Below are 26868 nucleotides of genomic sequence, written 5' to 3' on the forward strand. Positions count from 1 at the left end.
TTTGATTGATGAAAAACTTTATTGGTCACTGGTACAGAGATGACAACTACTGAACATGCTCAAAACGCAGCTTGGGGCATCACAGCAACATCAGCACATAGAGGCAGAGCTTCTCAGAGGTTTGAAGTGATGATCAAAAACAAAACTAAAAAACGCTGTTCAATACGACGATGTGGATGGTTATGTTCTACATCCGAGTCCCTATGATCAGTTTCAGATCGAATGTGTTGCTCAGAACTTCTGCGTGCCGCTGAGCAGAGACTCTCTCTCCATCAGCAGCTCTCCATATCTCTGCTGAAGTTCTTTCTCTCTCTCCATCTGCCGGTCCACATCCTCCAGCAGAGCCTGAAAAACACACCAAGTTTCATCTTAGTAATTATTACCATGTAACTGTAACCTTCACTTTCTACAACTAACTGAAAATCCAAAATCACTGAAAGAGTTTAATGTATTACAGCTTGTCTCCTAGGAATGGCCAGATCCTCTTGTTGCTTCAGCTGATTGAAAGTCTGCAGCTCTGTGGCTGCTTGCTCCACCTAGTGGACAACACAGACATTACATTCCTGCAATCTACATACTGAGTCCCCCTAAGAAAGGGGTGGGCACTCCTGCTCCTCGAGGGCCGGTGTTCTGCAACTGTTAGATGCATCTCTACTTCAACATACTTGAGTCAAATAATGAAGTCATTAGCAGGACTCTGAAGAACCTGACTGCACTTCAGCTATTGGATTCAGGTGTGTTGGACCAGGGAGACTCTAAGAGTTGCAGGACACCGGCCCTCCAGGACCAGGAGAGCCCACCCCTGCCTTAAGACCAACGACCTGCTGGTGTAAAATCCTGTGTCAGTACCTGCTCCCAGAGTTCATTGTGCTGCTTAAGGAGCCCCAGCGCTCTGGACTGAAAACCTCCCAGCAGAATTTTCAGCTTCTTCTCCAGTTTAGCTGCTCTTCGAGCCTCTGCTGTCATGTGGCCTCGATTCACCTGGAGGGTTCACAAGTACTGGGATGTCAGTGTCTGGATCAGAACTCACATACACAGCAGCATAAAATAAAAGAAAACCAACAAGACTCCTCAAAATGTTCTCCACCTTACCTCTAGTTTCTTCTCCAGACTTTCGATTCGATCTTTCTTTGATGCCAGGTTAGCTCGAGTGTACCGGTTCTGACCAGCCAGATACAGGACCTGTGCAGCAGGACGAACATGTTTTACTGCTCTAAAACTTTAGAACGATAAAACTGAGTCAGGGTGAAGAATCTAGAGCAGTAGTCTTCAACGTTTTTTAACTTGAGACCCTCAATTAACTGTATCTGCATATACACTTCTTTTTTCTTTTTTAAATAAAGCACATCATATTACTGTGAACTCAATACAAATAATGCTGTTTTTTATTTTAAGTTTAAAACATTCTTGAAATTCAGCTAACTGCACCGCTGGGCAAAACCATCTTACACAACCACCGCCACCCTGAGGTGTAATTCGGCATTACACCTAAATTCAATAAATACTTGAAGCATCTTTTAATTCTGTTAAAACTTTAAATTACCGATACAACAAAACCATGTGATCACACCGTTGCATGTCTCAATTTAACTATTTGCTATTTATGTTAATGTGTATATAAAGGCAAAAAAAATCAAATAAATAAATAAAAAATTGAAGACCATCACATGAATCCACCAACATTTCATTTGCCAAGTGCTACAGTCATCCTGGGTTCTCACCTGTCCGTAGCATTCCTCCCACACCTGGGTGTAGGCCTCCATGCTGAGATCTCCGTGGCCCATCCCTACCTTCACCACCTCCATCTCTGCAGTCAGGATCGCTTTTGCCTATTCATCAACATGTGTGGCATCAGTTTACATGAGCTTTAAATGATTGGATGGAACATCTGCAGACAGTGGTGTGTCTGACCTGTTCCATCTCCTCCGTGCTGATGGGCTTGTAGGGGTGGGTTTCCAGGTAAGAGATGTGTGAGGCGTTGTTGGACGTAGAAGTGGGTCCCTTGGTTTTGGCGCGCTGCAGCTGAGTGACCGCGCTAGATGATGGGTGGTGCAGGCAGTCGTGGTGCAGCATGGTGATCATTTCCTGTTTGATGAGCTCCTCGGCCACCTGCAGGTCGGTGAGCGGCTCCATGGACGCAGGGCGGAGCACTGACTCGTTAACCTGCACCGTAAACAGATCTAGGTTCACACGCCGGCATCTGTAGCCGAGTTTCCATTAACTGTAGAATGACGTAAACTGAAAAATAAATTCAATTAATGGAAATACGCCAATTTAAAAAAAACAAAACATTTTTCATTCAAATGTTTTGGCACTACAATGGGTCTTTTGAAAATAGATGTAACTCGCAAAACTACAATGGAAACACGAGTCACATGATCAACAACCAGGTGTTACTACTGGCAGAAAAGACAAAGGAGACGACAGGAAGTGGTAGGAGGATAATGGATTGTTTTTTTTGTTGTTTTTTTTTTTGGCAGATAATGTGCAGCTGGTGTTATTAATTGGAAACACTGTAATTGCAAAATTGTGTTTTTTTTTACATTAGCACAATATCAACAAAGATTTGTGCACATTGGCAATGCAAACGCAGCTTACACAGATAAAACTAAACCTTCACTAATAGGTCATTTAAATAACTAATCAAACCAAACCTCAGTCGGCCTGGGGAGGTTCCTCTGAACAGATGTGTGCCGAAGTTTCAGCTCCTTCTCTCTTTCTGCGTCCCGTTGAGCCTGATGAAACAAATCGGCAGATTTGAATAAAACAGAGTCAGAAATCTGAATTTCATTAAATCCTCTGTGTTTCTGCAGCATACCTGCTTGCGTGCCTCTATGTCCGCAGAGTCCTCCACGAATCCACTCTCCATCTCCGTCTCTTCCAGTTCTTTCTCTGCGTTCTCAGGAAGAACGATCTCAAAGTCGTTCTTGGGGACAGGAAGTGACATCAGGCCTTGTCTCAGCTGCTGCAGGCTTTCCTTCTGCTGTAACGAGTAAACATACAACCTTTAGTCTCCATGTTGTTTCTCCCAACAAATAAACTTCCTACTGTGGGCAAATTAAATCCATCACTCACAAGCTAAAGTATTCACACCCCCAAAAGTCATTCAAATTTTGCAAATAAGACAGATTCAACAAGCAATTAATCATTTATTAATTTATCATAACTATATGATAATTTTGTTTGGAGACTTTATGATTCATTTTATTTGCTGTTTCAGTTGAGTGTGGTTTTATTTCCATTTTAATTTGGATATTTATTTAAAGTGTCTTCCAGGTATAGTGTGACGTGTTCTTTACAAAATAAAAACTTCATTGGTTTTTGAGGAGCCAAATTCATATTTATATAATTACATAACAATACCTGTCAGTGTCCTACAAACATCAATTTTATTGTTTGTTGTGATAATTACTGGACAATTTCTCATCCAGTAGAATTTATTGTGACAGGTTTTTATTTGTGAGGTTGCAAACAGGAACTTTATTTTTCTTGATTATATGAGAAAGACCAACTTTGTGTTGGTTTAATCACAGAAATTCCCAATAAAATTGATCAAACTTTATGGCTGTAATACGACATAATATGAAAATTCAGAAGGGAGTCAAAGTTTTAAGAGGTTCATGTTTTTTCGGGGGTTTTTTACCACGTGTTTGGCGAACGCCGGGTCTGCCAGCTGGTCCTCTGTGTTGATGTTCAGTTTGTCCCTCAGAGGCGTGCGGCCAGGGGTCAACCCTGGAGTAACCCTAGGGGTCATCTCCCCCGCCACAGGGGTCATCCCGTCAGAGGCCTGGCCCGGTCCGGGGGTTCTGGAGGAGCAAAGGGAACCAAGATGTCGAGTTCATGAGAAGAAAACGACACAAATGAAACGTAAAAAAAGAAACTTTTCCACCGTTTCTCAACCTTTACATAAAGCAAAATAACGAGTCGACAGTTTAGACTCTGCTTCTAAACTGCCATCGTCTTTAAAGTGAAGGATACCATTAGGAGCTGCTGGGAACTGAAGCACAGAGCTGGAAAAAAGTCCAAAAAAATTTGAAGTAACTTGTCTTTGGTAGTGAAGTTAAGCGTAATAACATAAGAAGAAGAAATGTGGATCCAAATATAAAAGAAGACAACGACATAGAAGGACAGCGAAGAATAAGAAGGTAAGAAAAAGTAAAGTTTGTTGATTTTTTTCTTCATCCTGTCTATCAGACAGAGTTCTGTGCTGACAGACACTGGATTTGAGCTGAAAGTCCGGCCAATCAAATCACTCCTAAGAGTTACTGCAAAACCTTTTGCAATCAGCAATTAACTGCATGATAAATTAAAATAATCTTGATTATTAAAATTCTGGTGATTAATATTCTTTTAAGGGTTAATTAATTGTTCACAGATACTTCTTAATATATTTAATTTATAGTTCCGGGTTGGTTTTTATTTTGGATTTTTTAAATATCTTACAGTTCCAGTATGAAATGTTCTTTGTAAAATTAAAGTTTACTCTCTGAGGGATTGCTTAATAAACTCCTCTGGGTTTTTGACAGGAATGTGACGCCGTACTTCAGCTTGGAAGGGAATGTTCAAGAGATGAGATCTTCAAGTTGGCAGACAAAATGGCTCTTTAGTCATCTGTGGCTGGATTGACTCTTTCTTGATGTCATTAGGCAGCTGTGTGTGTGTGTGTGTGTGTGTGTGTGTGCGCTGCCAGACACCAGGACACACTAGTTGCTGTGTGATGGCTGCCTCTACCTGAACGGTGTGCTGAGCACGGTGTTGGGCGTCTGGACCTGCTGTCTCTGGGGCGTCACGCCGCTGAAGTCGCTCTCGTGCAGCGGCGTGTTGAGGCCTCCCTTCAGGGGCGTGTCGATGTTGGTCAGAGCCATCAGGTTCTGTGCTTCCTGACAGAGAAAACACAGAACAGTCCAGTTATGCACTGGAAATATGACACACATTCCACTGAAACAAAACAAGTAAACTCCAAATGAGACAAATATTTTAGATCAATTAAAGAAATAAGAACGCTAATTTGGCTTTTATTTGTTCCGGCAGTCCTTGTAGGTAAGGATTTGTTTCTATGGCAACAAGAGGCACACTAAAACAATGACAGAGAGTAAAAGCTCTGTGATTCACCTGCAGTATCCTGTCCTGGGCAGCAGGGGTCCGTGGCGTGCGGAGTCCTGTGCTCATGTTGTTGGTGACGCTGTACTCTGACAGCAGGGTGGAGGAGGCCGAGTTCCCGCCTTCACTCTCCTCGGCCGCCTGACGAGCCACCTCGCTGGCCACGCCCATTTTCACCACTTCCTCCAACTCAACATCACTGATCTAAGAGTGCAGACGGATGAAGCAACTGAAGCGGTTTGTTTAGAATAGAAAAAGGATCATTCAGCATGCTGATCTCCAGTAATGCACTGCATGCAGCCGGGTGATGATGCGCTGCTCTGGCAGCGGGTACCTGTGGTGCAGGTAGGACCAGTTTGGAGCGTTTCTTGGTGAACTCGGCCACTCCGCTGGTCTGCAGGATGGCAGACGGCAGATCGCTCTCTTTCTTTTTCTTGATCTTCTGTTTATCCTTCTTCCTGTCCCTCTCCTCCCGTTCACTACAACCAACCAACCAACCACACATTTGTTTTTATCTGTAAACACTTCAACTGATGCGCGAGAACAAATCTGAAGGTTACTGACTTGCGGAGTTCTCCCTCCAGGTGCTGCTGTCTGAGCCGTTTAAAGTTTGGTTCCAGAGCATCATATTGCTCCATGCTGGTGTCATAGAAACCCTATGTAAACAAAATTAAACCAATGAGCTTGTCTCATGGTCTCTCACCTCTTACTCATTGTGAACGCATGAATCAACATGTTCTGCTAATCCATGATCAAATACCGCTGAAGGTTTTTTCTCAAAGGGGATCTCGGCGTTGTAGTCCACTCCTCTCTTCTTCTTCCTCTTCTTCTGGACGTTGATGCCCGCCGCTCTCAGCTCCCTGCGTTTCTGCAGTGCAGCCAATCGTCTGCAATCAAAGAGAAAATATATATCTACATAAATATTTTTAAGAAATTCTCCTGAGACTGAAGTCCCTCAGCTGTGAGTTTATTTAATGACTGAAAACACAGAGATGTTTGAACCTGGCTTCCTCCAGCTGTTTCTCTCGGGCTTTTCGCTTCGCTTTTTTGCCCTGAGTGTTGGCCAGACGAGCTCTGGCCTCCGACAGCATCTCCAGCTCATCTGCAACCAGAAACACAGACAAACATTAACACGCCAAGCCAGTTACCAGAGCAGATCAAATCCCTGAGCGTCGGCCACCTTCGTCCATGTCCACCGGGTCGGGTCTGGCCGGTTTGGTCTCGGGATTCGGATCGATCTCTCCTGGTTTTAACTTCCGGGGATCGTCTCCCACCTCTTCCTCATTCTCCCTCTGGGCGGCTTTGTCTCTGAACAAACACAAAATCACACCTATGATCACACATTTATCCTGATTGTGATGGATAGAGTATTCCAAACCACAGTTGGTCTGTTTTGGTTTGAATTTGGTGTAAAAATGTGTAAAAGACGTCGTACAGCAGGTATTCATAATGCTCCAGACACTGGGCAGCGGTGCGGCCGATGATGGGAGCGATGGTCCTCCATTGAGTGGGCATCAGCTTGGCCAGGTGAAGCAGCTTCTCCTCTTCCTCTCTGGACCATTCTGTCTTCTTGATGCTGGGATCCAGCCACTCGTACCTGCAGGAAGAAGCACAGCCAGGCTTTACGATTCAGATTTAAACAAGTCAGCTCCACTGAAGAATGCTGGTAACACCAACCCACAGTGAAACGTGATTAACGTGCATCTTTTAGTAATTCAAGCGTCTGTCAGGACTCACCATCGGGCCTTGCACTGTTTGGCAGACTTTCGATGGAGCAGCGAGGCGATACGCGACCACTGATTCTTCCCATATTTCATCACCGCCGCCTTGAGGATTTCATCCTACAAACACAAATAATCAGTCAAATTATCTTCCATTTCCAGTACAATGACAAATAAAGTTAATTGTGACGCATAAAATAAAAGAAATAAAAGAATTTCTAGATTGCAAAACTATGCTTTGATGTGGAGTGTTGCCAGATTGGGTGGATTTCCACCCAACAGAGCTTCTAGTAGGTTGGACTTGAAAAAAAAAAACATCTTTGGATAGGCTGTTCAAATTTGGGCTGCCCAAGTATGAAATGTCTATTCATACATTAGTATGGAAAATTCTATGAAAATAGTTATTGGGTGACAGAAGTGTTAATTTATTTTAAAATATTTAGAACGTGTACAGCTTGACAGATTCTACACTTTTCAAAATAAATATAAATAATTAATAGTAATTGCATCATCAAGAGAGTCATCACAATGTCAACCATAAACACCCCAAAAGGTGTTTAGAGTTATTATACAGGCAGAACACATATGCACAAAAATGAGATTTGTGTTTGGGCTGGAAACAATCAGATCTGGCAACCCTGAGGATCTGACATGAAAAAAAGTTCCTCTTATTGACTAGATTATTAAAAATAAATAATTAAATGGGAAATTATCTGAAGGGGGCTAAGAAAGGCAGTCTGTCACAATGCCTGAATGAATCCACTGTTTTTCGGTGTTCAATGTAATGGTGCCTGAAACTTAAGGTAGCCAACGAACTCTATAATATTGAATATTTTAGGTAATGGCAAATGATAAAACATTTTTTTAGCATTACAAGAATAATGCTAAAAAAAATTACGCAAACAGGTTTTTTGAAATATTTATGAAGCTATTAGTTTATATTATTAAGTTTTCCTCGAGAGCAAACACCGCCAGGTGTTGAATGCTGTATTTCTCTTTGCTAATGACGTTATCGCTTTTAACCAGCTGGATAACAAGTTACCTGGTCAATATCACATAACCTACGCCTCTCAAGTAACTAAACTGTTCATATTACATAGACGCAAATAAAATAAGGTTGCTACTTGATCAGAATACCGTTATATTAACGTCTAGCTTCATGCTAACTTTAGCCATTGGTTCAGGGTAACAGCAGTTAGCTTCAGGCTAACCATGTAAACACGTACCTCAGTGTTGCGCCAAACGCCTCCTTTTATCATAATTCGCGGCATCTTGACGGTGCGCTCGTTTGTTTCCCTTCAACAACTGGAATAATCAACCTTATTCGCAAGTCCTGAGCTGAGGAACGTCAATCCTGTCATATAAAAACGAACAGCCAACAAAATGCAGAATGCTACGAGAAACCGCCATGCACCGGAAGTGTCGCAGAATTCTTGAAGGTGTTCGGGGGAAATAAGTCCGAGTGTTCGTCCATATTTGTTCCCATGTAATTTTAATCTTATATATCTATGATTTTAGTTATCAAAGTCACACTTTATGAACAGACTAGGTACCTACTAGACATGTAAAAACACTCATTTAAAAGGTTAACCGATTTCGGTCCATCACATATCATATTGAATCAATTTATTAAAGACGTTATTGAAATACATATTTTAAATAAATCATTTTAAAAAATGTTTTATTGCAAAATAGTTTTTATAAGGTCTGCAGTTACAACAAATGCAATTAATCTCACATATTTTAAAATGTGGAAAACTCCTCTTGGTGACATTTCAATCGCTTCAATTCAAAAATACTTTGATCCCAAATTGGAAATTGAATTAGCTACAGGTACATATAAAACTGAATATCAGGGAAAAAATGACTGGACTGCAATATTGCACTTTAAGTGTAAGAAATCAATATCAGAAATGAAATAATGTAATATTCTGGATGTTTTTATAGATTCTGTCTCACAACTAAGGTGTACCTGCACCAATCTTTGTAAGTAGGCAAAGTTGTTGTTTCCCTTTTAAAATGTCTTGAAGTGATATTTAGTGTTAATTGGTATTATATAAATAAGACGGAATTGATCTGAATTATTTATTTCCATCTATTTGTAAATTATCTTTGTCTAGAATTCTTACTTCTGAGAAGAAAAACCTCCCAACACCATGATTCTACCACGTTTTATTGTGGAGATTTTGTGTTCAAATCGATGTGCAGTTTGTTTTTTTACTACCCAAATGTAGCTATATATTTGTAATACAGATGTTATATGTTAATACAGATGTTATATGTTATATATGTTATATTAAGTTAAATCCAGAACTTAGTAAAGCAGGTACCAAGTCTTTAAGAACTCCTAATATACAACATTCAGTGAACAGGCGCTGGTTAAAGGTTCATTGTTACGTAATAAATACAGTCAATTTCATCTGCCTGCTGAATAAATACCGACATGTAGAGTGATGACGTTTTATTTCAGCTCAATATCTGAGGTACATATTTACTGATTTCACATAAATGTATCAGGCTACACACAGGTTTTTACATGATAGCACAACACAGAACATTTACGTCAACGCAGACATGCACAAAGAAGGCAGCAACAGAAGCTAGCTGTTAACTAACTGCTCCGCCCTCACAAGAGTCGACCAATCACAGGGTGGGACTTTACTAACTCAGATATGGCGTGAAGCCATAAGGAAAACATAAGAGGAGATTACAGAGGACCGATACCTAAAATATTTAGACAGATTTTAACACTGAGCACAATAACAAACAATATCTTCAGTATTGACAATAAATATGAACAATTTCTTAAATAGCATTTCTATATTTTTCAGTATCATATATATATGCACACTTCATCAAAAAGTAGATTTGATCCTACTGGAGTGGACACGCACGCACATTTTCTCTGTTGCACACACACATCATCTTCCCACTTTGTCTCTTTTAGTGTAATTCTGTCCAGTGTTACGGAGCAATACTGTGGGACGGGGGACACAGGGTGCTTTAAGGTGATTTAAAGGGGGTGCTAATTTGACTGGGGTCACATGCAGACTGATATGTACATTTGTAAACTCTCTAAATGCCACCATCCCTCCCTCCCTCAACCCCATTCACTTTTCTCCATCATTCTGTTTTTTCCTCTGCATCTCTCTCCCCTTCTCTGATGTTTCTTTACTTTAAGTCTCCAGCGTCTCCCTGGATGGTCTTTTTGATGCGGAGCAGCATTGTGGTCAGCCACTGGTCCAGACGGGACACGGAGTCAAACTCCTTCACAGCCTCTGTGAACGCCTCGCTGTTCTGTTCCTCGTGGGCCTCAAGGAGTTTCTGTTAAAACGAAATTTGCAAAGTTACTTTCACAGCAAAGTGAAATACAATGTAACCATGGAAAAATAAGATTTTTAGCAGTTAATTTTTTGCTTAGAGCTTTAGCGTGTTGCTTACTTTGAAAATGGTTAGGTATGTTTTCTTTAGTGAGGAAAGGAACATACCTTTAACAGTTTGAGCTCTCTTGAATCTGAGAAAGCTGGAAACATCTCTTCATACTTCTCTATGGCCAACTGGAAAACACAAGGCTCAGGTAAGCTAGCTGCTAACACTGAACACTTTAAAGCTGAAGCAGTGGAACAACCGAACATGGACAGAAGGGTGTTACCTTAGCATTAAGCTCATCCACTATGAAGTGACACAATGACGCTTTGAAGAAATACTCTTTGGCATTGTACTTCAGCAGAGGATTGTCCATAGTGCTCATAGCAACCTGAAACACACACGCACACACAAACATATTCCTTTTTTTATATCTTTATCTAGATATAAAGATATTAAAAAAAACAGGTACTCCCTGCTGGGTACCTGTTCGTAGATTTCGATGGCTTTCTGATACTGTTCCAGTTGAGCGCTGTAGTGTCCGACCTTCAGAAGACATTTGTTAGCTGAGCTGAAACATAAAGAAAACTCGTTGCTTCATCAGTGGAACACAGTAGTGTGTAAGCAACACTGACAACATCATTATTGTTTGTTTCAGAGCTAGTTTTCATATGAAATACTACCCCAGAGGTAAATGTTTGTTGAATAGATTGTAAAAAATTAAACCATCTACTGCTGGCAGTGATGTGAGCACTGGTTGACGGCACTGGTTATTTAAGAAAGACTTGGCCAGTCAATCTACATTCCTTTCCTAATCGTTGGGAAGTGACTGATGGAACTAGATCGTGGATACAAGCGGAGATGAGTTTCCTCAGCAGGGAATCAGACTCTCCCTTAGAGATAGGATGAGAAGCTCCGTCAGAGTAGAGCGACTGCGTCTGGCCATGGAGGGATACCAGTTGAGGGCTCAGGCATCCTCACCACCAGGGTGGTGATGTTCCAGGAATAAAGAACATCTACCAGAGCCCCACCACAGATCTAAGTCCATTCTATTTAAACATTTTCTCTTGCTCTCCATGCTCATGATAGATTTTTCACCCAACACTGCCATCCTTTGGCCATTTTTCTTAATTACATTAAATTTGATCCAATCGCTAGCATTTGGCCATGACATTATATAATGTGCCAGTTCAACACTATGAAGCTAACTGAAAAATGCATGGATGGCTGTAAACAACCGTTCTCCACTACAAAGAGATTTGAACGATGTGGCTGTTAATGTTTGGAGGCGTGACCAACACACACACTGAACGTCTTCATTTACTTCTTCCAAAATCATTGCAGAAACTACAGGCAGGCTACAATTCTAAAACAGTGCAGCAAATCAATGTCATTATCCACAACTTCTCCTTCTATTCACTGATTGGCCAGGATGAAGTTCTACCAGACATTCACTTCAATGGGAGGAAGCCTAGATTGTGCTGTGAAGGGAGATTTGAATCGAGTTGAATGGAACAGGGAGGCAATGACCAGACTAGAGAAACACTGAATGTATTCAGTTCCTCTTCTGTTGAACTGGACATTACCTGAATGAATTACTCTACTGATGAAAGCATTGTAAAATATCAGTATCAACCAAAAAACATACAAGATATCTAGATGCTAATCCAGGGCCCTGTGTGTGTGTGTGTGTATGTGTGAGTGTGTGTGTGTGTGTGTGTTTGCCATGTGTGTTCTGTATATATGACATTTATTACTAACATGTTTACCTGTTTGACTCCTCTCCCTTGTAATAATCTGCTGCCTGCTCATAGTGAGCAATCGCCTGAACAAACACATAAACATTTAGTTAGTTTGCTTAACACAAATGTCACATCAGCTTTATATCAGGAAGAAAAAAATATCATTTTACCTTTTCAATATCCACCAGCTCAGATTCATAAATCTCTGCTATGGTGATATGATGTTTGGCTGCGATGGTAAACCGGCCCTGTTACAACAACACAAACACACACATATTATGTTTTATTCAAAGGTCTGAGTCCCACACAGAGGAATGTAATGTCTTCAGCAGTGCTCACCATGTCAGTGTAGATGTCAATGGCCTGGTTTAGACAGTTGATGGCCTCTGGAAAGAGAGACGGGTAGAAAGGAGAGGAAACTCTTATGAAGTCTTTCTGAGCCTATTAAGTAAAATTAACGATTTTTTTTTATCTTGGTTTGCTTCCTCTGTGACTGTTAACCTGCTAACCTACACTGCTTCATTAAGCGCCTCACGAAGAAACCTAGATATCTCTTTTCCTTGAGTGACACGTCGACCCATTTTAATGCTTCACACACCTGCACTCAAGAGTCGAATGACAAGACAGTAAGAGACGATGCTGGGATGGGAATGGTAGAAAAACGTCCCGATGCTTCCTTCTGGAATGTAAAACTAAATTTGCATAATGAATTACAGCCAAACTCAGACTCTGTCTCTTCGTAAAACCTTGGAATCTTCTTTTAACTGTTTCAGTCATTCTTGTTTTGTGAAGTTTCTTTTACTTTGGCATGAAAATTAACTTGTTTTTAGAAAAGTCCAACTTTTTTCAAACACAGTGCAGGATTGGTACATTCTGCTGTGGAAAAAAAAAATTATATATATAAATAAAAAAATTGTCTAAATTTAAACTTTCTGTTTCTAACATCTAAACCCATCTCTGTTTGATGAAACCCAAACACACTGCTGTGGCAGCTCTCACCCGGCGGGTCGGCCTTCTTGTAGGCGTTGCCAGCATCAACGAAGCTCGTGGCGGAGTCCAGCTTGTTCTGAAGCTGCATGTGGAGCCGGGCGGCCTGGCAGAATGCGTTCCCTGCAGCTGAACGCACAGCGTTAATAGTTGAAACATTCACAACTAAACTCACAAACTAATGGAAATCTCTTATTGTCAGACTTGGTGTTCAAAAAGCACATCTAATCAGCTACAGTTTACTCAGTATGAGCTGTTATTTCCTGCTTTATTTGGAGCAGACACTGTCCTCCACATTAGCTGTTAACATGGATCGTTAGCTGTTTTTCTTGTCACCTACCACTCCAGTTCTTTGCCATCTTAAACATGTTGGCTGCTCTCGCGTATATTTCACAGGCGTCCTCCACCTTATGGTTCCCCCTGTAACAGACCACACAAAACCCAATTATTACCTCATTTTATGCTAACGTCACACTGTAAATGCGGTTTTAAAGGGAGAAAACAATCCGCATGCTTGTGCTGATTCATGTTAGTGTCAGTTCTCCAGTGAGGGGGAAAAAAAACAAAAAGAGCTGAGCCTGCAGGTCTCACTGCAGAGGACAGCTGGTGATGAGCAGACCCTCCAGCAAAAACACACAAACCAGTGGACGTAAAGTAGCTCGTAATATGTAGAGATATGAGCCATATAAAAAAATGACTAAAAAGATTGTGGAAAGAGAAAAAGCACAAGTCCCCCACCTCTCTATGGTCTTACTGTACAAAATGCTGTTCTGTTGGGAAAAGAAAGTTGTACAAAATGCTGACAACAAAGGGATCTATGAATGTCCCAGCAAGGATTTTTGTTAAAGTTTTCTCTTAACAGATTTCTCCACTCAATGAAAAGAGACAATTCAAATTGAAAGTTGGATTTTTTTTAAATGTTCCTTCAAGAATACAAGACCGTTCTGTGTTCCACATCTTTACTATCTTAATTGTTGCTAGTGCCATACATTTTACAGATCCACTTGTTCACATGGCTGAATTAGCCTCTTAATTCTGAGCAGCAGCTCATTAAATAAACATGTTTTGTGCTCAGATGGAAAATACAGATGTGACCCAATTCACAACTTTCTAGGACACTGCCTCATTACAGCCAAAACCTGTGCATCGGTCAAAGTTTTGTTCTTGTTTGCATTCTGGACACTTCTAGCAGTTGTGACCATAATGTCGCCATGGAAAAAAAAATTTGGTGTTTTGCAAAATTTGCAACTTGAGGTTATCGCAGACTGATCAGATCCATATTAATTTGTTGCAAAGAGATGCGTAAGATTTAAAAATGAGGCACAACAGGGCACCACGCAATCCGAAGGATATGAAAGTGTCCACGTGAAAACTAGAGCTGGGTTGCCACCACTGCAGAGCTTGCTCAACATTGGCAGTGAGTGGATTAAAGGAATCGGCACAGACATTTTCACAATTTTGGGTCGCGAAGAATTCCCCTATATCTAAGAAAAATGTCAAACACTGATTGGAATTCTCCACCAAGTACAAGACTGAACAGAAGAGGCTGACAGGATCACTCCATCCAATAAACCTGGAAAAGAATTTGTCTAGACAGAGACACAGTTCTCAAATAGCAGATTGAAAAATAGAAGTCAACAACAATCTCTCTGGGAACTCCAGCTTCTTTCCACAGTACAGAAACACGATGTTAGGTCAACTGAATAGGTCTCTCTGAATTGTCTTTAGTGGTGAGTGTGCAAATGTAAAAATATAGCTAAGACAGTTTAGTGGGTATGTTCGGGTGTTCATACCCACTAAACTTGATCACATTGTGTCTCAGTACAGCAATATATTTCAAAAGATCTTCTTTGTGTTATATGTGATTCCACCTTTTGTTGCTATGAGAGCTGCTAATGGTTTAATGTTTGTCTCCACCATTGTTCCACATGTAGAGACTTAAATTATTGCCCAAGATTCTTTAGCAAGCAGTCAGACTGGAGGAAGGAACTATTGTTACAGATCCTCAGTTAGTTTTAGGTCAGAACTTTGACTAGGCCATTCTGACACATAATGGTTTGATCCAAACAATTCCGCTGTAATTTTGGTTGTGAACCTACTCCTTGTTCTTTATTTAGCTCCATCCCACTGACTTTATGTCAGTCTGTCACATAAAATCCCAATAAAATACACTGCAGTGTGTGGTTGTTATGTGACAAAATGTGTCCATATTATTTTATTTCCAAAACATTTTTGAATAAATGAATCAAATGAGTATTAAAACAAGATGATAGTCTTAATTTGATGCTGGCCATCTCTCCTGCAAAACAAAATAATTCCTGGGAAATCTTAAGAATCCTCAATCAATAACCAATAATCGTGATTTTCAGTCGTTATCCATTTGATGAGCTCATGCGAAATTCATTTCCTTCTGTCGCAAACATCCGCCCCTGCCGCTCCCGCCCTCAAACACAAACATAAAAGAACCATCTTCCTCCTCTTCCTCTTCCTCCTCCTCCGCGGCTCCCTGCATCCTCAGCTCGGCCTCACGCTCCATCCCAGCCCGCTCTCCTCCACGTGACACCATCCGCATAAGGTTATTATCATAACCACAGGAACTGCAGCGTTATCCCCTCCCAAACACACATACACACACTGCTACCAAACGAACTTAATATGCTCAGGTTATCTAAATATCTTCGTAACGAATATCTTATTAAAATGAACGGAGGGCCCCTCTGTACACAAAGCCCCCCTCTCCCTCACCCCCTTTCGCCCAAAATGAGACGCTGGTAAACAGATGGAGGAGCTTCCTTTACCCGAACATCCCGCCCAGGAACGAGCCCGACGCTTTGACCTTCTTGTCGGCCTCGGCCATCAGCTGCATGGCCTCCTTCTCTTTGCCGGAGTTGTCCATGGCTCGGTGGGTCTGAAAGCGGGCCTATATTCCGCAGCGGGGAGAGAAGACGTCTCTACTGGTGCTGATGCTGAAGGAGGCTGGCGCTCTTCTTCAGCGGGAAGAGACACAGAGCTTAGTATGACTCAATGGCACCGCCTACAGGAAGAAACAGCAATTACAACAGGCTAAGGCAAGAAAAATATTCATGAGGATTTAAAAACGTGCTATTCTTAGTTTAATATCTTGCAAAAGTATTTACACTTTTGACCCTTTATATAAAAAAATCGAGTTAAAACTGCAAATTTTATTCTGAATTTATTTTAAAATCATTGTGAAAGAAAATAATAGCCTACATGCTAAATGATTTGTCCCCTTAAATAATAATTGATTATATTTTTTAGAACATAATATAGATTTTTTAAAATTAAATATTGACTTAATTTCTAAAAATCCATATTTTCTAGAACTATTGCTCTATTCATTTTTGGGTGCTTGTCTCTAAAGGCCATGCACAAAAAAGTGAGTTTTTAAAGGAAAGTAGTAAAATTATAACTTTCAGCAAATTAAAAGGTCTAATTTAGAAATAAACTATTTCGTTGAGTGACTTTAATGCAAATATTTTGAGTGAAAATGATATATCTAGAAAACCTAATCACTAAATTAGTTGGTTCCAGAAAGCAAGAAAAGCTAAAGTTGTCCTTGAGAAATCAGCTTCCTGAGCATACACAGACCTTAATTTATGTTTTTCTAAAAAAAAAAAATAAATAAAAAAATAAAGTGTATTTTTTTATGAAACTACATGTTTTAAAACTGCTGAAAGACAAAACATAACTTTATACTGTAGAAGCTACATGTTACACTTAGGTATAAGATAACAGACACCCAGTTTCCCTTTCTTGGAGTACATATCCAATTATGCAACTGAAACCGCATTTACTGTTTTTGAACATTAGAGGCGGCATAGTCCACTTCAAGATGGTCAAATCTCCATCGTATTCATTTCTGCTCAGCGGTCAAAATTAAAATAATATTAAAATGAGCTGGGCTACAAATTTGGGATTAGCGATCTGGTTTTGGAACCATCTTCAGATCAGTTGGCTTGGGGCCAAAACTATCTTTTTAATTATTTTTAATATTTCAGATTTCAGTAAACATCCACTCAGCATGATGATGACGAAAACATTCCACATACACCTCACAAGTCCACTATTGTGAGCTTAAGCAGCAAAAAGAAACAAATCAGTAAATTTTAGATCAAACATTTTATTCTTTCTTTTTAAATGGCACTCAATAAAACCAAGAAATAATTCCAGAGGTGGAGGAACTCAGGACAAGGCAGCATGCTCAGTGGAACCAAAGCAGAGCTGAGTTGAAACATTTCTCAAGAGGATCAACAGATGTGTTGAAAATATCTTCTGTTCCACACAGACTGGCTTTAGATTTCTAAACTCAAAACCAAAAGGAAACCTGGAAAATGACGTTAGTCCGAATAATCACTGTACAAAGAGGAACAGGCTGGATTTGGCACACAGTTTTACGACAAAGAAGTCGAGCTGTTTCATGGTGGTTCTTCTTAATCAAATATCATGAAATAACATTTAATAAGTAAACATATCACCAGACTATTGAGTCTGGAAAGGTTTCACAATAAAGAAAAAAACATCATGCAGTTGCAAAGAAACAAACATCTGACCTGCTGATTGTTGAGTAGCAGGAGCTATGAGGGAGTAAAACATTGCATATTCTGAATTTCATTGATTTAATAATCATTTTATACAACATAGCTGAAAACTCCCAAAAAGTTTTGGTACCAGGATGAGGTGGTTTTTCGGCTGTGTCTATGTCAGTGTATTCTGCAAACCTGCAATGGAAACATTTTTTTCACATCAAAAGAGTCATGTTGTCAACAACCGGATGTTACTACTGGCAGAAACCATGAAGAAGAACATGACAGGAAGTAGCAGGAGGATCGTGGCGGTGTGTGTTATTTTAATGACTTATCGCATGAACAGACTTATTTATGTGTGATTTTAATTGTTTCTTATTTAGTGAAAACACCACAATTGCGAAATTGTATTTTTTTTAACATTAACAGGATAACAACAAAGTTTTTTGCGTATTTGTTACTGGAAATGAGATACTTCCTGTTTTTATGGGAAAATTGCCTTTTGGGGTTAAAATCATTCATACATAAGATATAAATTTATGACACTAAAATATGGCAGTAATAATCTGTATTTAGTAAACATACATTGTGGTTCTATGTGTGCATTTAGTGGTGATGAGTAACATCAGGTTCTCTCAGGCAAAGGCAAGTAAACCTGACAAATATTTTGCTTATATATATATTTTAAAAACCGTCCTTATAAACTGTTGGGAAACTGACCAATCAGAATGGTTGTGTGAATCTTGGCTTCGGCTTGTACCAAAATAAAAATTAACAAATATTGTGCACAGAGAAAATCTTTGTAAAGGGTAAATGGTAATGAAAGTCACAGCAGTTCTATATGCAAGATGCATGAGATAGATAGATAGATAGATAGATAGATAGATAGATAGATAGATAGATAGATAGATAGATAGATAGATAGATAGATAGATAGATAGATAGATAGATAGATAGATAGATAGATAGATAGATAGATAGATAGATAGATAGATAGATAGATAGATAGATAGATAGATAGATAGATAGATAGATAGATAGACAGATAATCATGCAGTAAGTTGTCAGAATGTTAGAACATAAGACCCAATGACATCTGATTAAATGCTGAAGTACAACACTGTTCATGCTTCTAATAATTTAAAAAACTGTCAGATTGTTTCTTTCCATTAAAAAGAGAATTAACAGTCTTTATAAATATTTACTGCCTCAGTGAAGCGCCTCAGTTTCCTACAGTTTCATTTCCTGTATCACTCCTCTGCATCCTCCTATATTTTTCCTGCTCAGTCCTCCTCTGAAAGAGCTTCGTGGGGAGTCGATGGCCGGGACTTGCTGTGACCTCTGCCCTCCAACTTCCTGTCCTGCAGGAAGTCTTGGATCTCGCCGGGCAGACGCTGGAACTTTTCCTGGAACTCTGCCTCCACCGCCGCCTGCAGCTGGAGAATTGTTTGCAATTATAAGAGATTGGAAGCATATTATATTATATCATATTATTCAAATGTTTGGCCAATATAAAGTCTTGTACGTCACTGGAATATCTTCCTATGGACCGTTTGCAACTACCTAATCAAGTTGAGGTGCCATGAAAGAAGTGCTTTCCCAAGCTGTTTTTGCCAGTGCAGCCATGGCTTTTACTTGTATAAGTTTAGCTAACTAGATGCTAACCTACTTTTTCCCCATACATGTTAGGTTACATGATGGTGAGGCATTTTCTCCTGGGTTACTAATGATTTGAAGTGTACCATCTCCATAACTCAATATTTGATTGCCTCTTACTAATCTTGCTAACTTATGAAGTGTATGGATGCTCTGCTAATTTCTGTGAAAACACAGAGGGCTGCCAGTCTTTACAATTAACGGCTGCCATCCATCGCCATCTTTTTTCCTCGTTAAAAGGTTTGCTTCCTTATGTGTTTGTGCAGCTGGTGGCTCAACACCATATGACCAATTTCACAGCCAAATCAACTAAATAAAAGCAATATTAGGTGACCCAATGTCTGTTTATTGTCAAATTTAATGCGCATTGATTGTTTTGACTTCCGTCGTGGCAGAATGGGCCGCTTTCAGAAGAATGTGACGTCACATGCAAAGGGTCAATTGTACCTTGCAATGGGATTTTTATCCCTTGCACTTTTGTCACATTAGAGCAACAAATCTAAATCTATTTTACGGAAATATTATCACTTCCAATGCTAGGTGTAAAGACCTGTCAATCATCTTGGCTGTGCTAGCAGGTTCCAGACATGGCAGTACTACCATCTGTAGACGTAAATTACCTTTGGTTTCTGATCTTGGATCTCCTGCAGGAGGTCATTGTGCTGCTCCACCAGCTGATCCTGACGCTTAGTTTGAGTTTCCTCAAGCTGAGGACAACAAAAAGTTTGTTTCTTTTGCCAACACATCATCACAATCTTGTTCAGTGCCTAAGAAGATCAGCAATAAATTACTGGAAGGTAGGTTTGCTCACCCGCTTGATGTTTTGCACAACCTCGTTGACGTAGGACTTGTTGATCTCAATCTTCTCCCTGAAAGAAAGACAAGTTGAGCAAGTTTACAGTTAGATGTTAGCATGGTTAGCTAGCTGTATGGATCAGGGTAGCGTGTAGAAGACGTACTCCTCAGCCAAATGTTTCTCTTTGGTCTTGGCCTGGTTGATCTTCTCGGTTCTCCGTCGATCCATCTGCCTCTTCAGCTCCTTCTTCTCCCTGCAGCAGCATGAAGAAACATTTGAGCTGCAGGGTTGCTAGTTGCAAGTCTGAATGAGCACCACATGTTTCAGATTTAGGTTGGTATGTTGAAAACCAAGTATCACTTTGCTAAATACGCGCTACGTTTTCTGTTTGTGCAATCATAAAATTCCTCTTTCGTACATTGAGGTATGTTGCCATAACATGGCAAAATGTGCAAAAATTAAATGGGTTTGTTTTGAAAGGTTCATAATGTAGAAATGTATTGGTTTACTAAAAGATAGCTTACCAAAACAAAGGACTGTTACCGGAGTAATGATAATTTAGAAAAATAAAAGTTAAAAAAGGACAAATAAACAGGTTTGATATATAAATTAATAAATTTTTGTTACAAAAAACAAGCTGTGTCTCATGTTAAAAGACAGCAAGTACACCATATTCCAAATTATTATGCAAGTGATATTGTGTCCGATTTTCTCAGGCAAATGACAGTCAGTATAATTTTCAAATCATGAACTATTACAGTATAAATTAAATTTTACTGAACAAAGCTTCCCATGAGAACAGTATTTTTTTCAAAAATAAAAAACTCAAAATGCACTGTTCCAAATTATTATGCACAGCAGATTTTCTAAACATTTTATGGATTTTAAAGAACTGCAAACGGTCATTCTTTGAATGTGCAGCATTAAGTGATCACATGTACTAAAATCAAAAGCTATTTCAATCAATCAACATCCTCAGAGGAGGATGGTGACCACACCATGAGTTTCTCATTCTTTTATGCTTTTAGGCTTTTCAGAGTGAATATTTCTAAGAACTCTGTATGTGTGCATGGTAAATACAGACTTTAGAGAGATTATGGTGTTGGAGCCCATTTTAGTTGATTTCTGCATTGAGCATGGTCTGAAACATTGTCATTTTGACAATTATTCTTGACCTGTTTATAGCAAAGTTCAACTTGTTTTCGATCAGGTAATTAAAATTAAAATGAAAGGAATCACAGACAGAAGGGAGGAATGATGAAGGAAATACTCAAGGAAGCAGAAAAGAACAAAGTAGGAAAAGAAAAATGAATAAAGGTACAAATGAAGACAAGAATAGGAAGGAAAAAAGGAAGGAAGGAACCCTTTCTAGTCCAGTCCTTCCCAGTCTGGACTAGGAAGGACCTAGTCCTAGTCCTAGTCCTAGTCCTAGTCCAGTTCTAAAGCAGAGCATTTAGGTTGGAAGCGAAATGACAGTATCATTAAAGAGATGAACTTCTACATCTTTTGATTTTATGGATAGTTTTGCTCTGCTTACTTTTCACAAATGTCTTTGAGCTTCTTCATGTGTGAGTTGTGGCTCTCTCCAGCCAGACTGGTGAGCCGCTCTGTAAGCTGAAGGAAACAGAGATACTCACAACAGTTCACTCTCATTATAGAAAAAAACACTCGCTGAGTCATTGTTACGTGCAGTCAACCTGAGGCACAGATGATGTCAGACCTTACCATCTTGATGTGCTCCCTCTGCAGATACTTCTGACTGTAGTACTGCTCCTGCCTCAGAGCCAGCAGCTGCTGCTGCTGCTCGTCCCTGAGCTGCTGCAGACGCTCGTCTCTCTCACTCTCCGGACACGAAGCCCTGGCAAATGCACAAAGCATTGTCACCTTTCCCTAAAACTCACAAAAACATTCACCAATGTTTGTTCATAACTCGACAAAATAGGCAGAATACTTTTGCAATGTACTACACATCTTAACCACATTTATGCAGCACCTTACCTTACGTGGCAGTGATTAACTGTGTTGTATTGTTATTCTGTTGGACTGACTGAGGCGTTGTTCACCTGCTCTTGCTGCACTGCCTGGCCGTCTTCTTGTACTTGTTGCTGAACTCTCGGAGGAGCTCTGAAGTCTTCTTCTGGTGCCTTCTCACCAGCTCCTTCAGCTCCTTGAACTGACGCCGCTGCTCCTTCTGGTAGACCTTGGACTGCTGCAGGGCATCCAAGGTGCATGCTGGGATATCTGTGAGTATGTAATCAGATTCATAGTTTTCATCAAAAAACATAAAACTGTAAAAAGACTTTTTACAGCACTGTAAATCAGCTATTGATTCATTGATTCACATATTTTATATATGAAGAAAAGCTCACCTATTAAAACACTTAAAACCAGATCTTCAGTCTTTGCTGCTGGTTTGGCTGCTTCTAAAATTCAGAAATGAAATGATAAAATGAAAAAAGCAATACAATTAAATCTATAGTTACATTTATTAATACAAAAACCATAGTGGTGATATTTTTCCCCCCTACCAGTTGTAGCTGCTTGCTGATGGGCTGCGGAGGCTTTTGGTGTCGTAGCAACGGGGGTGTGACCCGTTGGACCTGAGGTGGGACTGAGTCCGTTTTCCAGCGGAGCCGGTTTCAGGTCGTTCTTCCGCTCTGCTCCCGTGTCCATCTCATCCTGTAAATCAGAAAAAAATGGTTGTCGCCAAATTACATTTAAAAAAACCAACTAGGTAAATAGATAAATAAACAACAGTAGGTGGAATAAGAAGAAGCGGTACCTCAATCTGCGCCTCCTCCTCTCCGTCCTCCAGAGTCAGAGCTGCCAGCTGTTTGGCTCTCTGCTCCAGGAGGTTAACATACCGGATCGGGTTGGACAGAGCCTCGATCACATCTGGAGGGAAAATGAGGACACAGATGACCACAACTGGATGTCAGCGATGATGAAGATGTTGAACTAGAACTTCTAGTGCCATAACTCTGGATCATTAATTCTTCATGTACTCAAGGCAAGACCTGAACATATTTTGAGGATTATTTATTTGAACTGTAGTTATCACATGTCTGTGCAAACCTTTTCATTATCTTAAAAATATCTTGAAGAAACAAAAACAACCCAAAAATAATGTGAGATTTTACAGCATGTGTATTGTCCTGAGATCTGGAATGTTCTAAGAAACCTTCTTCCAGAAGAATGAATCAGTACTCTGACAATTATGGGTTGCCATCTGTAAAGTTACACAGTCAAAGGTTAACAGCAATAATATGGGTTATTTAGCCTGTTATAAAAAATAAAATTCAAAGTCGTATATTTTTTCATTACAAAATGTCACAATTTCCAACTAAGTAGTTAATTAGCAACTGTGTAACTTTACAAGGAGAAAGCCATATGCAATCAAATGATCCTTCTATTAACAAAATGTCCAGCAGGTGGCTCTAAGGAGCTATGAAGTCCACAAGTTCCCAGGAAACTTCCAACAAATCTGTTTAGCTGGCATTAGGAAGTGATGTTCCAAAAATGGCAGTATAACTGATGATTTCTGAAAAAAAATATTTTTACAGAAGAGGTTTGTGCAAAAATTAATGCTTCAAAATTAGTCTATGAAGGGAAAACCATGTTGGGGAAATAAGCTGAAAACATATATTGATGCCTCTTTATCATCTATACAGATAAGAGCTATGCAATTCTATGAGCAGTTGATCACACATAGAATCATTTGTTTGTGGTAAAAAGGAAGCAGTGACAAAGGATTTTTCATCTGTTGTTAGTGTGTAATCATCACTGCTTCACATAAAAGTGGCCTAAGGTAACCCCCCCCCCCAAAAAAAAACAACAAAAAAAAAAAACGCACAATGGTGCTAAGAATGTTCCTTCTCATTGTACAGTTGACAGTTGCAGTGAAATTCAGAATTTATTAAGTCCAATGAAATCCAGCAAGCTTCAGGACCAGCGTAGCATTAGCCCATCACAGGGATCACAGGGATCAGAGCATGTCTCACAGATGAAAACGGTGAACTTTTGAACTTGATGCCAGGATTTCTTCTACATCCTAACCAGTCAAAGAACTCTCTACCTACTAAGCAGGTGCATAAAGCAAATCAATAACATTTGGATCAACTTAAAGTTCCAATAAGAGAGGATCACCATAAGTCAGGACTAGAGAGTCAGACAGAATGAAAGAAGTTAACTAATACATTTTACTTGCAAGTACCTTCCCAAAGACTACATTTCTGAGGAGTTTTTACCTGCAAATGTATCTGGGACATAGTCTTTGACTTCAATGTAGACAAACACAGCTGGCAAAATCAGAGACTGGTTTTTCTCATTCCTCAAGCCGATGTAACGATAGCCTGCAGAAGAAACATGAATCCAATTATTCACCATGCTGTTTACTCACATACACGTTTCAGCTCATCAAGTTAACTTTGACATCAAAGACAACCAAAGAAAATACAGAAATGCTGATTTCTAATGGTGATTTCATTATTTTAAAGGTGATTTGAATTTCTCTAAACCCTAAATTCTGCTCTCTAGAAAAAAAATCCTGATGAAAATACACATCCATCAGTTCCTTCATTTAAGCTAAAGCACACTTGTGTTATGCAGCAGAACAAAAATCCAAAGTACACAAACAAGCCTCCCTCTGAATAACTCAAAAACAGATAATAAAAAAATAAAAGGTTTTAATTATCTTGTCTTTGTGTGATCATGTAATTTGTTTAATGATCTGAAAAATATTACTCCAGAAGAAATTTGTACAAACAGGGGGAGTGGCCCAACTTTGCTCAGGTACATTCAGAATACTAGGAAAGAAAAATGGGTTACATAACATAAAACCTGGCAGGTTAATATATTTGCTGCTGAATTTGCTAAGACCGAGTCAAGCAACACTTATTAATGAAAGCAGCATAGTTTCTCTAAAGCCTCAATGTGATTCTGAACAGAGTGAGAGCCAAGATGATTTTTTAGCAAGACTGTCAGTGTCTGAATAATATGCCAAGTCTATCTGTGAGTTTACAGACAGCAAAATGAAAATAAGGTACTGAAATGAACAATGCTGCAGCTCTGAGCTCTTATCAGTTGTTTCCTCATGTATATGTTGATACCATAACCAGCATTAGTAGATGAGTTTTGATCTCAATAAGATTAACTGTGACCTGGTCTGATGGCAGACACTGGAATAATTCGATGGCCGATGAACTTTCCTCCTTCCTCAAATGCGGCAATTCTCAGAGAGGCCAGAGTCGGAAGAATAACCTGCATGGAAGTAGGAGTCATCTGTCTGAAAGCGGCATTTGATTCAACTAGGCCGTTTGTATCTCAAGGAGTCCCTCACCTTCTTGAAGACGATGGGCTCCTCGTCCCACACTGGATTGACAGCGTTGTTGTTCTGGGAGGTTTTAGTCTTTAGAGCTTTCCTCCTAGTGTCTGCGGGGAGTCCGAACATCTCCACCTCCACATACACACCCACCCTCCGTTCAGTCAGAAACTGGCCTGAGATGACCTGCAATATGCAATAGTGGTTTTATGAGCAGCTTTAAAAGGATTTTTGTATTCATGTATTTAACCTTTATTTCACCAGGAAAATTGCATCGAGATTAAAAATCTCTTTTGCAAGAGAATCCTGGCTAACACTGGCAGCAACACATAGAGATTACAGAACATTTAGCAAAAACCGAAAAAGTTAACACCGTCATGAACAAATAAATTAAAAGATTCCTCATTTGTATTTACAGACAAATAATTCCTTCTCATAATTAGAAAGAAAGACCGTTCATTTTTCTGCAATGAAAGGTCAACGCCTCCTGTGACGGCTACAGACTCAGGCACCTCTCTACCCATGTCTGTTGTTGTTTGTTGTTTTGTTTTTTTTGTCCTTTGGTGTTCATTAGCTGGGCTGTACTGAAACAAGTTTTGTTGTGCTTTTGCACGGTGAAAATAAAGGCTGAATCTGATTCTAAGAACATTTAGTGACAACAGCACCTTTAGGTCAATGTACTGGATGTCATTATTGTGAGCAGTTACAGTCTGAGAAGGAGTTTATTGTTGAGCTGTACCTTCACAGAGAGAGTATTAGCTACGATGCCATCCACTGTGTTCTCTGTAAAAGGGTCAAAGTGTTTGTCATGACGCCTCATGAACTCTGGTTTCAGTCGGTAGCCACTGCGGCCATTGTACTCAAACATGAAGAGGTTCAGCTGCATGGACAAATCTGGAACATAAAACTCATTTCTGTTAGCAATATCATAAGATTTCAAACTACAATTCAGAATAAATTCAGAATGAAAGAGGGCCAATGCCTAATCCCTGGAATAAAGTACAATTCAACTGTGGTTCTAAGGATGATACAAACAAAATCAATGCTAAAGATTTTGTTTGGGACACAATTAGCAAAATAAGTTTAAATTGGAATCCATAATTCCGACCCAAGATGATAAAATAAGTACAATGTTGCTGTGATCAATGGTGGCACTCAAGTCAAAAGGGGATTAAAATTGAAATGCCTTCTTGTTCTAACCTGTTGGTTAAGAGTTAAAATTCACCTTTGTTGTTTAGTCTTATCTATTTTATTATTTCATTTTTACCAATTGTTTGGTAGTTGAGAGCCACAAGTTGGCATCCAGCATTCCAGAACAGCTGAGGCATAAAGTTTGACGAGTCCACTCTGGTTCCTTTTGGGTAAATACGACTCAGCTGGGATTTATTATATCTTGTCGACACGACATTAAGGAAAACAACCAGAGAATATTTCTCTGGTAAAGAGAAATCATGCATGAAATTGTCTTCAGGGTATAGATATAAAAAAATTACTTATTAAGGGTTTTGATTTATTTTTCAGAAGTAGATGTTAGTAATAATAAATGTTAACGTGGTCTTGCAACCTTTGAAGTTCTTCCTCTGCAAGCTGACATAAATACCTAAACTCAAATAATAATAAAAAGGAATGCTAAAGT

General features: G+C 39.6%; 3 protein-coding genes across 4 annotated transcripts in view; all 3 read right to left on the minus strand.

Annotated features, from left to right (window-relative positions):
- Positions 1–8353, minus strand: cdc5l (CDC5 cell division cycle 5-like (S. pombe)). 2 transcript variants are annotated; one of them, XM_044136847.1, is made up of 19 exons: positions 8048–8353; positions 6838–6941; positions 6536–6697; positions 6281–6408; positions 6103–6202; positions 5861–5987; positions 5665–5756; positions 5435–5579; positions 5113–5304; positions 4732–4880; positions 3644–3806; positions 2819–2983; positions 2655–2735; positions 1912–2163; positions 1722–1829; positions 1093–1182; positions 850–981; positions 456–536; positions 1–345 (listed from the first exon to the last, which is right to left on the minus strand). In XM_044136847.1, exons 1-19 carry the CDS (start codon positions 8090–8092, stop codon positions 232–234), a joined length of 2430 nt encoding a protein of 809 aa, XP_043992782.1. In that variant the 5' UTR covers positions 8093–8353; the 3' UTR covers positions 1–231. The 2 variants fall into 2 exon arrangements, with proteins under 2 accessions (XP_043992782.1, XP_043992783.1); XM_044136848.1 differs by having other exon boundaries at positions 2819–2980; positions 8048–8343.
- Positions 8354–9267: 914 nt separating this feature from the next.
- napba (N-ethylmaleimide-sensitive factor attachment protein, beta a) lies at positions 9268–15905 on the minus strand. Its single transcript, XM_044136854.1, has 10 exons — positions 15715–15905; positions 13257–13336; positions 12929–13045; positions 12269–12315; positions 12100–12177; positions 11957–12012; positions 10674–10758; positions 10474–10578; positions 10310–10378; positions 9268–10145 (listed from the first exon to the last, which is right to left on the minus strand). The coding sequence occupies exons 1-10, from the start codon at positions 15810–15812 to the stop codon at positions 9993–9995; spliced, it is 888 nt and encodes a 295-aa protein (XP_043992789.1). The 5' UTR covers positions 15813–15905; the 3' UTR covers positions 9268–9992.
- Positions 15906–17037: 1132 nt separating this feature from the next.
- LOC122842723 (1-phosphatidylinositol 4,5-bisphosphate phosphodiesterase beta-1-like) overlaps positions 17038–26868 on the minus strand; it is a 28988-nt gene continuing 19157 nt past the window's right edge. Inside the window, exons 18-32 of the mRNA XM_044136853.1 lie at positions 26500–26624; positions 25972–26126; positions 25251–25418; positions 25072–25171; positions 24160–24264; positions 22695–22807; positions 22441–22591; positions 22282–22335; positions 21976–22153; positions 21638–21770; positions 21450–21526; positions 20076–20165; positions 19928–19985; positions 19737–19823; positions 17038–18896 (exon numbers count right to left, since the gene is read on the minus strand). Coding sequence (XP_043992788.1) covers positions 18744–18896; positions 19737–19823; positions 19928–19985; positions 20076–20165; positions 21450–21526; positions 21638–21770; positions 21976–22153; positions 22282–22335; positions 22441–22591; positions 22695–22807; positions 24160–24264; positions 25072–25171; positions 25251–25418; positions 25972–26126; positions 26500–26624 — 1747 coding nt within the window. The 3' untranslated portion in view covers positions 17038–18743. The remainder of the gene's footprint in view (positions 18897–19736; positions 19824–19927; positions 19986–20075; positions 20166–21449; positions 21527–21637; positions 21771–21975; positions 22154–22281; positions 22336–22440; positions 22592–22694; positions 22808–24159; positions 24265–25071; positions 25172–25250; positions 25419–25971; positions 26127–26499; positions 26625–26868) is intronic.

The sequence above is a fragment of the Gambusia affinis genome, linkage group LG13, assembly GCF_019740435.1.
Source record: "Gambusia affinis linkage group LG13, SWU_Gaff_1.0, whole genome shotgun sequence".
NCBI classification, from domain to species: domain Eukaryota; kingdom Metazoa; phylum Chordata; class Actinopteri; order Cyprinodontiformes; family Poeciliidae; genus Gambusia; species Gambusia affinis.